Source organism: Leptonotus elevatus, chromosome 2, assembly GCF_054856555.1.
Source record: "Leptonotus elevatus isolate MCC_2025b chromosome 2, RoL_Lele_1.0, whole genome shotgun sequence".
NCBI classification, from domain to species: domain Eukaryota; kingdom Metazoa; phylum Chordata; class Actinopteri; order Syngnathiformes; family Syngnathidae; genus Leptonotus; species Leptonotus elevatus.
Genome location: NC_141240.1, coordinates 6,669,311 through 6,685,311, shown reverse-complemented (window position 1 = coordinate 6,685,311; position 16,001 = coordinate 6,669,311). Strand labels below are relative to the sequence as shown.

The following is a 16,001-nucleotide window of genomic DNA, read 5'->3' as shown; positions in this document are numbered from 1 at the left end:
CTAAATTAAAATATATGTCGCTTATTGAAATGTAATGCATTTAGCTCAGGCTCATGTGTGGTATCATGGGCACATTTTCAAAAATCGGCAAAAAAAATTAAGTTTTATTTGGTTGTTTAATTTCATTCACACTTGATGGGTTGGCAGGCGCTCTCATTTGTATATAAACAATAAAAATAAATTTTCCCTTTTAAGGATGAAAGCATATTGTGAAGGTGATTCACATCGCAGAATCTCATCAAGCCTCTATTTTAATATTTTATCCTGTCGTACAAAAGAAGCTAAGCACACTCATTGATTATATATATATTTTTTTTCAATAGTCTGCTTTAAATGTGAGACCTCTTCACCTAACTTAAGGTGTATATTCCTCTGCTCTTTTTCAGGTTCCTGTTTTCTTAACTCCCCTTATTGAGGCTGCTCCTTTTGGAAAAAGTGTATAAAAAAAAGCACAAATAGACGGAACTGAAATAAAAAGGGGAAAAAAACAGTCACGTAAGGAAACTAGATTTCGAGCTCAGATGCATTTGATTTTAGAGGTTTTACTGTACTATAAGATTTATTTCTTTAGAAGAGGAAAGACTGTCAAAATTACTTGGTTGTCTCATGCTAAGCTGTAGCTCTAATAACAAATATATGAGTCATATATTTAAACACAGATTTTGCCATTGGTTTTCAGTCTGTGCCTAAAGTCTCTAATTCTACTGAAAATAACAAAATGGTCAATTGATCTTCCTTATGACTCCACTCATCAGATCAGGGGTCCATTTCTAACATACACTCAGAGCGGAAACTCTGCGTTTTCGGTTCCAGGAGAGCTGATTTGAGGTAGTTATATCAACGCAGAGAAGTTTCACCTGGCGTTGCCACTACGCTAAAAAGACCACATGAATGGAGCCCCGATTCGTTGAGTCACCATGGCAACGGGGAAGCGCAGTGCACGGCGGCGCCCTCTGTTTTTTTTTTTTTACCCCTCTAAATTGAAAATCCTCATGTGATCATATGCCGTATTTCTCTTATGTCAATATGTCTTAATAGAGGAAGGCAGTGTGGGAGAATGCTGCTGCTCGGGGCAATGCGTAAATTTAAATGTAGTCCTTTGCAATCACAATAATACTACAGGGTAAACCTGTTGAATGGTAACTCATTAATTCATTTCATTTAGGTGTAATCCTGCGGGGGAGAAGCGCACTTGATTTAAGATGTAATATAAAAACATTATTCAAACGGTTATAAAATAAAAAGCGGAGCGCAACACACAATATATGCTGTGATGTGAGCGCATGACAACGTACGGCTGGTAATGATGCAAATGTAAGGACGGATTCAGTTATGTATGTAGATGATGGACTGTAATGTGAAACGGTACCGTTCAAAAAGATAACTGTCCGGAAATGTCAGCATATCTATGCGCGGTCTCACGATCTCACGAGGAATATTTAATTCCCTGCGCAATAATGCGGCACCGTCATCAATAGAGTCATTGATAAAAATACATGCCATGTTTGTGACAAAATTGGATTTTACGTTCGAGACTATAAGCGTATTTACAGAAAAAAATCGCCGCAGCGGACTTTATGAATGAGGAAATGAAATGTCGTGTGTTTGGCTGAAAGAACAGAGAAAACCTGAAACCGACCAGCTTTGGTTCATGGAACATATTAATATGATAACTGTCCGAGATCTTAAAGTACCTCTTTTTATGAAACAGGCTAGAGTTACCTCTTTTTCTCTGGTTTCAGTTGCCTCCCTTTCTGAAACGTAAAACGCAGAGTTTCCCACATTTCAGGGTTTCTTGAACCAGAGTTCTAACTTAAACCTTCTGAGCATGCAGGAGTGCTGCTAGGATATTTTGGATTTATCCAAAAAATGTCTCTTTGGTGCTCTTCAGTGGAGGGATCCGCAAAAGCATTTTCAAAAAAGAGAGAAAACTGAGGCACTCAAAGCAAAAGGCCTTCATTGCCACATGGCCAGTTGATTAAAAATTGCCAACGCGTTTCGGCCTTGGTAGGTCTTCGTCAGGGCAATAAAGGCCTTTTACTTGGAACATCTATGAGTGCCTCGGTTTTCTCTCTTTTTCTAACTAAACCTGCTTTGTGAAATAGATCCCTGGACATCAAAGGTCACTATGCCAGCATTTAATAAATTTTTGGGCCTGCTTTTTCTCTCCGCTGGACTCTTCCATGGATGTGACATACAACTCAGAGCTACTAGTCCAAACTTTGTGTTACAGTGCAGGAAGTTGTCGCCAAGTGTAACTTCCTGGAAACCTCACCACACCCGTCAATCCCCAGTGATGTGTGTGTGCGTATATGTGTACATGAGCTAATTTATTATTGATTTCCTAAAGGAAAGAGAGCATGCCTGTAGTAAACCTTTAAAACAGGCCAAAGTGTGAGTATGTACTAGTTTTAATTTCAAGTCCGGCTCAATTCAAAAAGTGGAAAATTTGTTATTGAAAATTAATATACAGGTGATGCCACACCAACTGCTAAGCAAAGTTCATAATCTCTTGTCATATATAAAAACATTTTGATGACAATTATTTCTTTTGTAGAACTTTGAAAAATTGTGAATTAACGATGTACCTTCATTAAAAATTGCCTTTACAACAATAAAACTTTGTTCGGTTTTTCCCCCCGACTGTAGTAGAACTTTTTATTGTAGCTGTAGTTATTACCGTCATTATTAGAATGTCACTGCAATAGACTTGGAGCATTTTCCAATATTTTGGTAACCTTATTCAGCCAAAGGAAGCATTCAAACTATTAGAAAAAACAGCATAATGCAAAAATTTATAAAACAATAATAAAAATAATAAATGCAGATTTCCGACTATTTCCAGAGCAGCAAGTGAAGCCTATCCCAAGTGATTCCAGTGGGAGATGGGGTACATCCTGGTCTGATCACTCCACAATGACGGGACTTTCACATATAGTCCAACCGTTCACAAATACACACAGAATATTTGCAGCCTCCAGTGAATATGGCATACATATAGGGCTGCTGAATTATGGGAAAAATAATAATCACAATTATTTTGGGGTAGTTGTTGAAATCACGATTGTTCAAAACGATTATTTATTTTTTGTTCAAAACAAGAATTTTTTTTTAACATTTAAAAATATTAAGACAAATACAATTATTTGAAACACAATAATTATGTAAGTTATTTTTAAATGTTGTGCATTTAGTGTGCAGTATGGCTTGCGGGGTGCAAGCTAGTTTTGACAGGGATGTGTGGTGAAAGAATTCGTGTGGGCGTGCCTCACAACAGCTCAAAATTAATATTATTAGGGCTGCAGCTATCAAATATTTTGGTTTTCGGATATCCTACTGAAAATTCTAGCGAATAATCAGGTATTTGAATAGAAATAAAAAATATACCTGTAAATACTTTCTTGGCTAAAGAACAATTATAAATACAGAAGACAAACAAATATTTTTTTGCATGTAATAATTAACAACCAACTGGTTTTCATTTTTAGAAAATCTACTTTTTTATTTTTACTTAAACTGTGCTCGTCAGCAAATTATTTTCCTCTGAAACATAGAGATTTTAGACAAATCTCTCCCCATAGATTTTGGTCAATGGAACTAAAGTGACATCAGACCCACAATAGCGATTTTGTCGGCTAAATAAATAGCACGTTTGCGTAAGCCTGGTTTGTTAATAAGTGATCAGTAGGAAGTATTCACGGGTGCCGAATTGCAAATATGCACTTAATGTTAATTTGCTGTTTGGTAGTTTTCCGCTAAGCGCTCCCGCGAGGTGGTGCATGATTCTATCTCCATCAATCCACATTTTCTCCGAGAACCAAACAATGAGGATGGACTGTCGTTTTTTGGAGAATTACTTGTTTTTGTTTAATTGCGTAACTTATCAAGGGGCAACTCAAATAACGTATGAGGAGGCGGGGGTGCATTTTCCGGCAGGGGTGCAGTTTGCGGCACAATACTGGCAAATTAGTCCGGCTGTCAGCATCAAAGTGTGCACAGTCCATCAATCCATTTTCTGAACCGCTAATCATCTCGAGGGTCCCGTACGCGCTGGAGCCTACCCCAGCTGTCTACGGGCTGTAGTATTTACGCCTTTGAAAAGTAATCAGACGGCTGGAGCATTTTACCGCTGCTAGCGAGCGCGGCTCGCTTGCTGCTGGTAGCTCACTGTTAGCTAGTAGTCACAGCTAAACGCTGGCAACAGGCGCCATACAACACAATATCAGCATAATTATGCTTAAGCGCTCTTAACTGGTGCTTGAACGTGACTTCAGGACTTTGTGTTACTGACGTCTGTCGCAACAGTTTGAGCCATTTATATTGCCGTCGTTCACAAACTCTGAATAGACGAGCACGTCGTCAGCCCGTATACCGCGACGACTCGCTTTCGGAAGCAACTTCAAAATAAAAGCTCTACAATGCATTGATCTACATATACTACTTGGTAAGGTAAGGATTATTTTGAAATTGGGTTTCTCTCAGCGTTAGCCCCGTGTACTGTCATTCATACGGCCGTTAGCTTGACTACAACTATCTTAGCAGGACTCGTTTCAGCCCTAGTATTACGGGTAATAATAATTTTATGTACGATTATGCCAATTTTGTAATCGTGTGAGGGTAATAATCAAAATAGTAATTGAATTTCGATTAATTGCACAGCCCTACATACATATGTAGCATTTTTTTTTGTTAGCATGTAATCTCAATAAAGGAAGGGCAGAACCAAAATTCAAACCCACATCCCAACCTTCTGTCAGTGAGATAACATTGTCTCACATTATTAATGAAATGTATTGTAAAATCAATCAATAAACACTTGAAAACATCTCTATCATTGCTTGATCTTTTTACAACTGCCCCCCTCCCACCACAGAACAAGCAACATTAATGTCCTGTTATAGACTAGTAGGTAAATAGTGAGTGTTTGAGTGAGTGTTTGAGTGCAACACAAAATGTGTGTGTGCACGATCGCTGTTGATCCTTACATTCCAGTGGAAGCCTTGAGAGCAGCTAATCCAGTCTTAGTCAATGGCCTCTTGAACTTTTGGGTCACACACACACACGCACACACACGCACGCACACGGACACGCAGACACACGAACACTTCTTGTGTTTGCGCTACATATATGCACACTCAGTATGTCTTGTACCCTATTTACAATAACTGTGCTTTTCATGAAGAAGAATCTGTGCATTTCAGATTTGTGTGCTTTTCCTCCAAAATTTCACTCTTAGAGAGCAAATGTCACTTCTTTCTTGTTGTCTTAAGTCTTAACCAATCTCGTTTCATTATTTGCCCTGTCACCTTTACACAAAGTAGCACATTTTAATTGAATTGACTTGCATTCCCCTCGTGTATGTCCTCCAACAGACTAGTATACGGGCTTTAAAAGTGGAACAGTACACTCTAAAAACAGTTGGGTCAAAAATAATTCAAATTGGGTCAAGGATGGACCAACTCAACTTTTTTAGTTACTTAACCCCAAAAATTTGGGTCAAATTAAATGAATAGCCTAGAAAATAACCCCAAAGTTGAGTTTTGTGTGGGTTATTCATTTGACCCAATTTTCTTGGCCCATAAAGTTGAATTGGGTCAAAAATGAACCGACCCAACTTTTTGAGATAGCCAATAAAGTTGGGTCAAGTGAATACCCAACAAATCGATCTTTTGGGTGGTTTCGTGGGTTATTTCATTTGAGCCGACTTTTTAGGTTAGTTGAATAACCCAAATGAATTGGGTCAAAAATGGACCGACCCAACTTTTTGAGTGGATTTTGTGGATTATTCATTTGACCCAACTTTTGGGGTTAATTAAATAACTCAAAAAAGTTGGGTCAGTCCCTTTTTGACCCAATTTGGGTTAATTTTGACCCAACTGTTTTTAGAGTGTACACTTCTGTTATTGATACTTGTGGCAACTTAAGAAAATAAGTGTTTAACAATAGAGTACTGAACAGTACATTGTAGCAGATACTGCATTTGATTTTACAACTTGGGAAAACTAAGCATTTGCTTTTAAATCACTCGTTTCCGTTTGTCTCTAAAATGTAATTAAGAAGTCATTGCAATACCGAGTATTGCAATGCAGTTTCACTTAAGACATACAGTATGGCTGTAAAAATACCATATTAAATGTAAATAAAGGGCACATTTGTAGAGTGTTGTGTACACACATTAGAAAACAAAAAGATCCCTTTACTAAATAATGACCCAGTTCTCCTAAATGATGCTGCCTGCGCAAGTGGGAAGATGCATTACTTTTGAAGCTGCAGGAATGTAGTAGGGTAGCCAAAATGTGAACTCTCATAAAGCGACAGATTTGTGAAAATAATAAAATTTCCATTTAGTAGAGAGCACGTATTTGGGGCTTCAGATGTGCGTGAGCAATGACGAACATTTTGCTCCATGACCTTTGGCCCGCAAACAAACACATTGAAGCAGTTAGGCAGATGATCCGTGACGCCCGCCTTTTTTTGAGTTGCAAGACTTCCTGGAAATTTCTCACACAAAGAAAACTTCAAGTTACCGTTTGTGGAATTTGCGGAGAAATTTTGCGCATGCCCCTAAGGTCACTTTTCGATTCATATGCACTTAGTTTGATTCTTTAAATTGTGCCAGATGTGGAAAGGCAATACTCTGACATTTAACAGCTGAAGCAAATTTGAAGCTGGCTGAGGTACTAAGGTTGGCAAGAGAGACCGACTGATGTACAGTTTGGTGACGGTTACAAAACCCCGAGCAAGGATTCCTCCATTGAATGCTGTGATGAATTTATGCTTTTGCTGCACAATCCACGCATGTGTTGCTTACGCCCGACCGATATGTATTTTTTTAGGCTGATGCTGATTTTTGGCAGAAAAAATACTGATTACCGATTAATCTGCTGATTATTTAAAAATATACAGTATGTGTTCCCACAGCATTTGTGTGTGAATATTCATTATTTAAAGGAAAAGCACTCCCGAAGTTGATGCTAATTTCCTGTTAGCATTTGAAAGGGATCCTCCCTTCGCTTTCAGCATTAGCGCTATGCTAGCAATGTTTTACAGTGGATGTAGCTCTTAACGTCGTGTGTTTAGTTTTACAGTTAACTCCAATTGAGGTGTCATTAAACAGTTTAAAAGACACTTAGGGACAACAGAATAACATACGCTACACACTTGCTAGTTGCTAATGCTACGCAAGCAAAATTGTGCATTAAGAGTACTGTCACAGTGTCTGAAACTTCAGTTTTCTTCAATAACGTTTTAAGGGAAAAAGAATCGGCCATTTAGCCCAATTGGCCGATTGTTTTGGCCGATGTTTGAAAGCCAATAATCGGCCGAATATAATCGGCGGCCGATTAACCAGTCGGGCCCTACGTAGGATCACAGACAAATAAACCAATTAGACAATGTGAAGCTCCTGCAGTTGATCCAGAAGCAGCGCCATGTCTCAAAGACAGACAATGTAGAAAACGTAGCTACTGCTTCTGGATCTTACTGACCAACAGCCTCTGCTGAAACAGGAACCTGTTTCTCTAACCTGGGTAAAAGCTTTACATACAAATCCTTTCAAGAACTGTGCATCCCTGCTCTGTTTTTTCTCCCTCCCTGCAGCCTTCTTCCAACTCCTTAAAAAGACAACTCTCAAGGAGGCTGGACTTGTTTTTGGTTGTTGATAATAAAACAAGCATTGCTCCACCCCACCCCCCTGCACCCCCATGTAACAGGTTCTGGTGAGGAAAACGGGAGATGGGCGGTGTTGTCATGACGAACTAGTTAGTGACGACTATGGAACGCCAAGAGGCACTCCTAAAGTCTTTCCCTAAAGTGTTACGAAGTTGCGCCACAGCCACAACGCCTTCAAGCTCCCAGTCAATAAATACAAAGGCAGCCACGTGACATATTAACCCTGATAGATTGTTGTTTCTGCTTTGAAAATAAACCACTTTTCCAGGCAAGAAAATACATTGAGAGCATGAACATTGCAGTCTTACCATCATGTCTGCCGGCTTCTCTGTTCAGGTCAAAGTATGCTTCAGAAAACTTGTGATCAGTGTAAATACACTCACAGCACCAATGACTAACACAACACATGCTTGGCTGCTGACACAGACACACATTTATTAATTTGACAACAAAGGGAAAATGAAGTATTTGACCTCCTTCCACTAAATAGCAGTATGACAGAAAGGTATTTTTTTTTTTTTTTTTTTTTGCCTGGGTTGTTTGCCCTGGGAGCGGTCGTGCAGTAAAATAAACACATCAGCAAGCAGAGAGACGACAAGCACGTAATAATATTTGGCTCACGGTGAAAAGAGTGAGTTAGGTGTCATCAAGCTGAAGACAAGGCGCAGCCAAATGAAATGGATGACGTCAAAGTGGGATAAAAATGGGCCACACAAGGGAGAATTTGGGGGCTTCTATAAACACAAACGCCACAGGAAGAGAAGGCATTTTGTGTTTGTGGCTGCTGATGAGAGACAGACGCAAAATGACACAGGAGTCCAAGGCACGTAAATTAAGCGGAATGATCTATCTTTTCAGATGCGCTTCTGCCACAACGTGTCCCATTTTCAACACTGCACAGTCTGCACAGCTTTGGCTTTATTGTGCAGTAAATATGCGGCCTGAGTCTTAAGAGGTCACTACATATGATTAAATGTGATAAAACTCCAAGGTTAGCTCACTTTAAAGTAGAAGTCAAATAAAAACTAACTAACTAACGTACACAATCAGGGTGTGCAAAAAAATCGATTCAGATAAGAATCAGAGAAGATTCTCATTTAGTACGGTTCAGAATCAATTTTAAATGTCCCAAAATCGATTTCATTTAAATTATTTTATACTGTCTTGCCCTTGTTTTTGTGTGTGCCTTTATTGGGAGCCCTATTCATGTTGTACACGATTTGGCCACATAGGGACAGTGTGGTTCCGCGCGTTCTGATACGCTGTAAAGTTGTAGCCACATTAGAGAGTAGAAGGAAAAAGTCCCGATCAAGTTAATGCCAATAAAAGTTGTTTTTTTGCAGTGTAGGAAGAGCAGACGCCGGTGAGTAATGTTAAGATACTTCTCTGTTTACATTACTGAAGCGTTTTGTATGAACAGAGGTGGGTAGAGTAGCCAAAAATTGTACTCAAGTAATAGTAGCATTATCCGTAAACATCATGAGCACCTCCTACAGAACTGCGTGATCCCGCGAGACGGGACATTACGAGAATTGCGCCTCAATGTATGAAAATGTTCCCACACAGTCAAGTGGAGCGCTTACGTGAAAATACGGTAAATCTAATACATGAATGACGCGGCGGGTAACGACTCTAATGAGCCCAATGTAACGGAGTAAGAGTAGCGTTTCTACTTCACACATCTACTCAAGTAAAAGTAAAAAGTATTGTGTGGTAAAACTACTCTTAGAAGTAAAAAAATTTCAAAAAGTTACTCAAGTAAATGTAACGGAGTAAATGTAACTCGTTACTACCTACCTCTGTGTATGAATAGCCGTTCTTTTCAGTGATAAAAGTGGCGCAAGTAGTGCGCTAATTAGCGTTAGCGAGTCAGACTGGAGTAGATCATGACGATTCTTTGCACATTTATAAATTGAAGCAGAAGTCTTTGTCAATCAAAAAATGTTGAATCAAAAATCGATTCTGAATCGAATCGTAGACCCAAAAGTCGGAATCAAATCGAATCGTGATACAGTCAAAGATTCCCATCCCCAATACACAACATTATTCCTAAAATCTAAATATTGTACATCATGTCTACAAACGCAACATTAATCAGAATACTGTGTTTAGACCACAGAACATATTATAGTAAAAAAAAAATGGACTTAATTTTAACGCTTTTCTGCGCTGTCATTGTGGAGCAAGAAGGCACCACATGGCACATGTGACTTATGCTTCAATCGATGTCACGGTCTTCACTTGTTTGTTTCGCTCCTCCTGAATATGATCCTGAATTTGTGTAGAATGATACAAATTAAGTAAGTAAGTAAGTACCTAAATACATTTCACACATGGAAGTGTATGTACAAAAGATTTAAGAGCCATTTAAGAACAAGGGGTTTGAAGCAAACAACAAAATAACCGCATCCTGTGATTTTTTTTTTTTATTCCAGCGCAAAGGGCTCTCATGCATAAAAATTATCATTCAAGGAAGGCACAAAACTCAACTCAACTAGTCAGAATTTTTTCAGTGGGACGTGGCACACACATCATCACATTCTTCTCACCCCCTTTGAAACTGAGAAGGCATTGTTTATCATACCATCCATAGTCAGGGTTTCATGAAAATAAATTGCACACATATACATAACCTTGTCCCAAACTCTCCAAATACAAGCAGGAACAAGTCAAAGTAAAAAAAAAAAACGTCTTGATGATCTTAACCCAAAAAATGTCTTTACAATATTTTTCATACCTCCCGACTAGTCTAAACACGGCATTCTGATTAATATTGTGTTTGTAGAATATGAGTTAAGCATATTATATCATTTTTATCCATCTCAGGGGGCGTCTACTAGATGCGCCACGATTGGCCATTACCTTAGCCTTGAGCAACTGTGATGTCATTTTCAGTCAACAGCAAGTGGCAAAACGGCCGCCCCCTGAGATGAAAAAAAAAAAGAATTAATTTTTGTACTTAATTCATATTCCACAAATCAGGGGTTTTCCTGGCTCAAATTGAGGCAGAGGTGGTACCATCCTGATTATGAGGGGCGACTATCGATACCAGGTATCGGTATCGGTGCCAATACCAGTTTTATTTTAACGTATCGTTATTTTCTTTTTTGTAAATAATACACTACATAAAACTTAACTATGCAGTTACTATAACCGACTTAAGGCATTGGAGTTTAAAATCAATATATCCCAATATATAGCAGAAAAGTCACAGGTATCAAAATCTTATCGTACACGTGAGGGTGGCTACGGGGGTAACCAGAGAGTGACAACGTAGCTCCGCCTTGATTATACTTAACAGCAAACTTGCACTGGGTTATGAGTGATCAAATTTGACATGTTTGAGCCACCATAGCTAAACCAATAACTTTGTCAAATTGATCAATCTACGTCTTGATGTTGTAACAAAGCAACCAAATCAACAAAATCTTTCTTTCAAAGTATTTAAAAAGATGCCAACATGCCACTATCTACTTCTAATATCTGACTTTTAAACAAACTTCTCAGTTTATTTTGCTAACCAGGATTTGTTGCTCTTGACAATTCCATTGCCTCTAAATGTAACATGCAATTCCTCCTAAACACAATGTAAACCATAGTGGAAAAACAATATGCTTTATGAAAATTTCACACAACGCCCAGTTCCCTTAAGTGAAATAGATCACACCCTAGTACTTGTACATGCGCAACACACAGGCTGCCGCATCATGGCAAGGGATTAACAGTTAGACTGGGAACCGTGAGCTGCTGCTACGCATCATCCCACGCACATTCTCTGGCTCCGAGGCCACTCTGCTCTGGTAAACTACAATCCAAAATATTTATCGACACCCGTAAAACTTTATTTACGTCTTCCATACTTCGAAGGCATCTTAATCCTGCATACACAAGGGCACTTTTCTCTCTTTCTGTTCAGTTCTGTTTTCCATTTGCATCCGGAATGTGAACTGTACCGTGAGGAGCCGCGATGTTTGGCATACCTTTACTCACCTATTCGGTAATAGTACTATTATTGGTCAACTCCATTGCATGGTTTCTGTACTTCACTTTGGCCAAGGGTAGTAGTGACCTGAAGGAGCCAATGTATGCCCCTCTCTGCTATATCTTCACTCATGCCAATACTAATTACAGTATATGAAAAATTTGGGCTAATGTCAGAACATGAGTTGAACATAACATAAGCATTTCATAGCAAGGATTTTGACTGGTCAAAATGGGGCACAATGCAATCAGTAAGCCATATTGCACAAGCGTGAAAACACCCAAGAATAGCTGTTTGTGCCTTGTCTACCTGTCCAAACAACATGTTTGGCCCCACTCTAACAGGTATTTGTAAGTGGTTTGAAAAAAATGTAAAATGACACATTTGCTTTGTGTGAGAGTAGCTGCAGACCATTCCCACGTTGTAATGACACCAAGCAGCTGCACAAGCAACCTGTCGCTCCTCTGCGCTTTTCAAATGAGCTCAGTTTGGCCTTGACCCATATGTGTCTGTTTTGCCCCCATCTCGTCAAACACCAGCAACAACTTGTGGCTCTTGGCAGCACTGCTGTGCGGCTATACTGGGCCATTTTTAGAGCAAATTGATATCGTTTGAAACCAGGAAACACGTGTGGTCTTGTGCAAGTCACCACATATGCAACTTTCCATCATGAATCATTTGTAGACATTAAGTCGGTCGTTCAACTATATGCCACTTATATTTAGTGGCATGCAATTAAAAAACATAACTGATAAAGTCACACTGCATGAAAAAAGAAACACCATAATTCTAAATTAAAGTGTGGCGTTTTTTCACGTGCTGTGACAGACTTATAGCAAGCATTAGAACTGATGGAAAGACTTACGAGGTAGGAATTTTGCCTCTCGAGGAACACGGCGTCTCCCATGGCCCCGGACAAATGTCCAGAAATAAACACTCCGCAATGTATGTGGAACAGACGAGATCTTTCTTCCAAGTATTAAGTCCAAAGAAGTGTGCACGCGTCCGACATGAGTGTAAAAAGAGTCTCCGCTTATCTTCCTTCTCCGACAACACAGAGCATTTTTTAACTTTTTATCCTCTACTGTAGGGAGCCGAATAGACTAGTGTTGATGTTTCTACAACCGTCAAATGGTTGTGTCAGAATCCAGGACGCCATCGTGCGTCATGCGTAACAGATCCATACTACGCGCTCTGTGGCCGCTGATGAGGACAAGATGCTGAAGCAAGCGAGGTAAGGCAGATATCCGCAACAAGTTCGTGTCATTTGAAATACGACTTCCGATATGTACTTTCAAATTAAAATCATTTTGACCGGCAAAAAATATAATACAATGTGATTAATGTCACTCTTCACATTATCCTTTCCATACAAACATTATACATGACAAATAGCCTACATCTACCAAACCAATATAGGTCCTATACTACAGTACTTGAATACTATAATGACTTTTGTTATTGCATTTGTTGTGGTAAACTGCATAAAATATCACATAAAGGTGTGTCTATTACTCTTGACCTAGCCTAAATAATGCAAGTTAGGTTTAAAAATACAGGTCGGTGCATTTTTACACACAAATGTTTTTGAACTAGAAAAAAAAATACCTCTGATAAATGTAAGTTCAAAAAACAATCAGATTATCTTTATAAACACAAAAGTGGAGTGTGTGTTCAAATAGATTGGCATATCAAATAGTAACGGGCATTAAGCACAATAATGCGAAATGCTTTTATTTCGTAGGTGAACCTATCAAATGACGTTCTCTTTCCTACTCTGTATGTTTGACACTGGTAAACACAATGTGGCATTGAGGAAGGGGCGGGGGGGGGGGGGTCGCATACATTATTGGGTTGTATCTATTAATTAAACCATACAGGGAACTTTGGATTTAAATATTTATGGGCCAGAACTTGTAATAGGCTGCTGCTCTCGTTGGTGTGGCAGTAATTTTTCCTGCTAATGCATGTGTCACTTCAATATACAGCACATAGCATTTCTATTTTTTTTTTTTTTTTTCAAACACAGTAATTTTGCAGCTTATATCCCCCAAAGTATGAATCAATTTGTAATAACAAAACTGACGGTGCCCACTTTTTATCCTTCTTCTTCTTATTATTATTATGATTAATAATAATAAAAATAATAATAATAATAATAATAATAATAATAATAATAATAATAATAATAATAACAATAATAATATTAGTTTGTTCGTTTTGTTGTAAGAACAGCACCTTTTCAAATGTGCTCTTAATTTAAAAAGTCGCATGAGCGGAGCAGACAACTGGAAGACTGAGAGAGGGAGCACATTTCTTGCTTTATGCAATTGTTGATGTGGAACCGATGTTGGGCAATCTGTCAAAAGCCTCTGCAGGCTGTAAAAGCTTGTAAAACGGAATGAGCCAAGCAAATGGAGACATTGCATCTAGGACACTGTGGCGACGGGGAGTTTCTACATGGAGAAGCGCCCATTCAGCATTTGAAAAAGAAGAAGTGATGCCAAATTCCTCCTTATCAGATAGTATACCACAAACATTTAAAGAATGCCAAGAAGTTTGTAGCAGAACAGTTTCTTTACACTGATATCGACAGATAAGAGATCAAATCCTGAGACGAACTGTAAAACGCTCAAGGGGCCTGGACAAACAGATGGTAATGTCACATACCCTCTATGCTTTCCATTCAACATGCATTTGTGGCCTCATTTTGACCATGGTGCATTATGATGACCCAAGGGGCAACACATCTTATGTTGATGAATTTTTGCTATTATTATTGTGCATCACAGAAACAAAAAGCACCAAAGTCAAACTGAAAGTGGGAACTAGGAAAAACAAGTTTAATCAATAGGCATCGTCTAGACAAAGTGAAGTCAGACATTCTTGAGGATGATCAAGAGGAAATTTACACTGTTTTTTTCATGTTTCCCTTAAGTCACCAAAGTTCATTTGCAAGGCAGAAGACTGTTTGTTTCATACTTCAGTGGGAGGAGCTCCTAAAATGGTGTTTCCAATGTGACCCAGAAGCTTTGAGGAAAGAAGGGGAGGCATGTGAAGTATGGACATGCGGCCCATACGCGCTGTGAGATGCAACTTCTTTTTGTCATACGCTTTGACAACTCTTTCATACACAAGTCCAGACTGAGTTGCAAAACGCTACCGTATGTTGCGTGATCACGACCTTCTGAAAGATGAATGCCTGGATGGTGCATGACATCACAATTGGAGTGGAAAGTATGCCATATGAAGTGCTTGAAGATGCTCCACTGGGCAACAGAAAAAGAGAGACTTTGATGTGTTCAATAAACACTTGCAAAATATATTTCGTATATATATATGTTTCGAACGCGCAGTGGAGGCATTTATCAGCGTTGCGTCACATGGGACAAGTTTGCCTCCCTCGCAAAGAGGACAAAGGGTGTGTGTGTGGGGAGGGGGGGGGGCATGAAACAAACTTTAGAACTGGTCATGGGAGGATATTGTTTGAGAAAGCCACTGAAAACATGAACTGTATTATTTTCCACCTCCTTCTGTAAATAAAAAGCTGATGAAAGCAGTAAGGTTCGACTGTACTGTTTTTTTTTAGTCACAATAGTTGTTTTATGTTTACCTTCAAAATTGCAGTTTCAATTGCAAGATTGCACGAGTTCATCACAGTCTGTAAGGGATAATGGGGGGGGGGGGGGCACATAAATTAACGTACAGTACAGCAGACGCTAAACAAAGCTCCGGTGGATGACCTCACAACTGGGGAATGCGTGTGTGTATATGTGGGGGGGTGTGAGTGGGTGCATGCATGCATACATATACTCTGTGTGTGTTTAAGAGAAAATATGTAGGATCCCTCCTTTATATTGGATAGAAACTCATACATTAATAATTAAATTTCTTGTTACGGGTCTCAGACCACAATTTCCCTTTTTGTTCCATTAAATGTAATTCATTTACTCCATATAGTCTATTTTCTTCATTTTATAGCTTAAATGCTTGAAAGCAAGACATCTTTGTCGCTGGCAGTACCCGACGCTTCAAAGTGTGAATGCTTATGATATGGTTAAAGCCATTAATATCTCCTTATTTGAAAACCCGACCGAAAAGTATTGGCACAAACATCTGAGTAGTGTGCTACATGTATTTCTCGTTTCTGAGTTTTTTTCTCACAAATTCCCAATTTTTACGAATTTAATAAAGTGGCAAATTATATATATATATCAGTTTTGTCATTTTAGTTAAATATTGATTCTGACCTGCTCTAGATGATGTGATGCACAGATGCACAGTTGCATGTTGTAAGAGTTTATTTTGTTGTTGTACTGATTGTTCCAATAATTGCAATCTGATAGCA

The 16,001-nt window shown here is 38.8% G+C and overlaps 1 protein-coding gene across 4 annotated transcripts in view; it reads right to left on the bottom strand.

Moving 5' to 3' along the window:
* LOC147178290 (rho GTPase-activating protein 6-like) overlaps nucleotides 1-16,001 on the bottom strand; it is a 70,863-nt gene that overhangs the window by 25,597 nt on the left and 29,265 nt on the right. Inside the window, exons 1-2 of one of the 4 annotated variants that reach the window (XM_086068506.1) lie at nucleotides 12,519-12,870; nucleotides 10,534-10,595 (exon numbers count right to left, since the gene is read on the bottom strand). The exons of 1 other annotated variant lie outside the window; for it this stretch is intronic. In XM_086068506.1, the coding sequence (XP_085924632.1) occupies nucleotides 10,534-10,560 (27 nt within the window). In that variant the 5' untranslated portion in view covers nucleotides 10,561-10,595; nucleotides 12,519-12,870. Of the gene's footprint in view, nucleotides 1-10,533; nucleotides 10,596-12,518; nucleotides 12,871-16,001 lie in introns of those variants that run through there. 2 more of the 4 variants (XM_086068507.1, XM_086068505.1) reach the window with 2 other exon arrangements.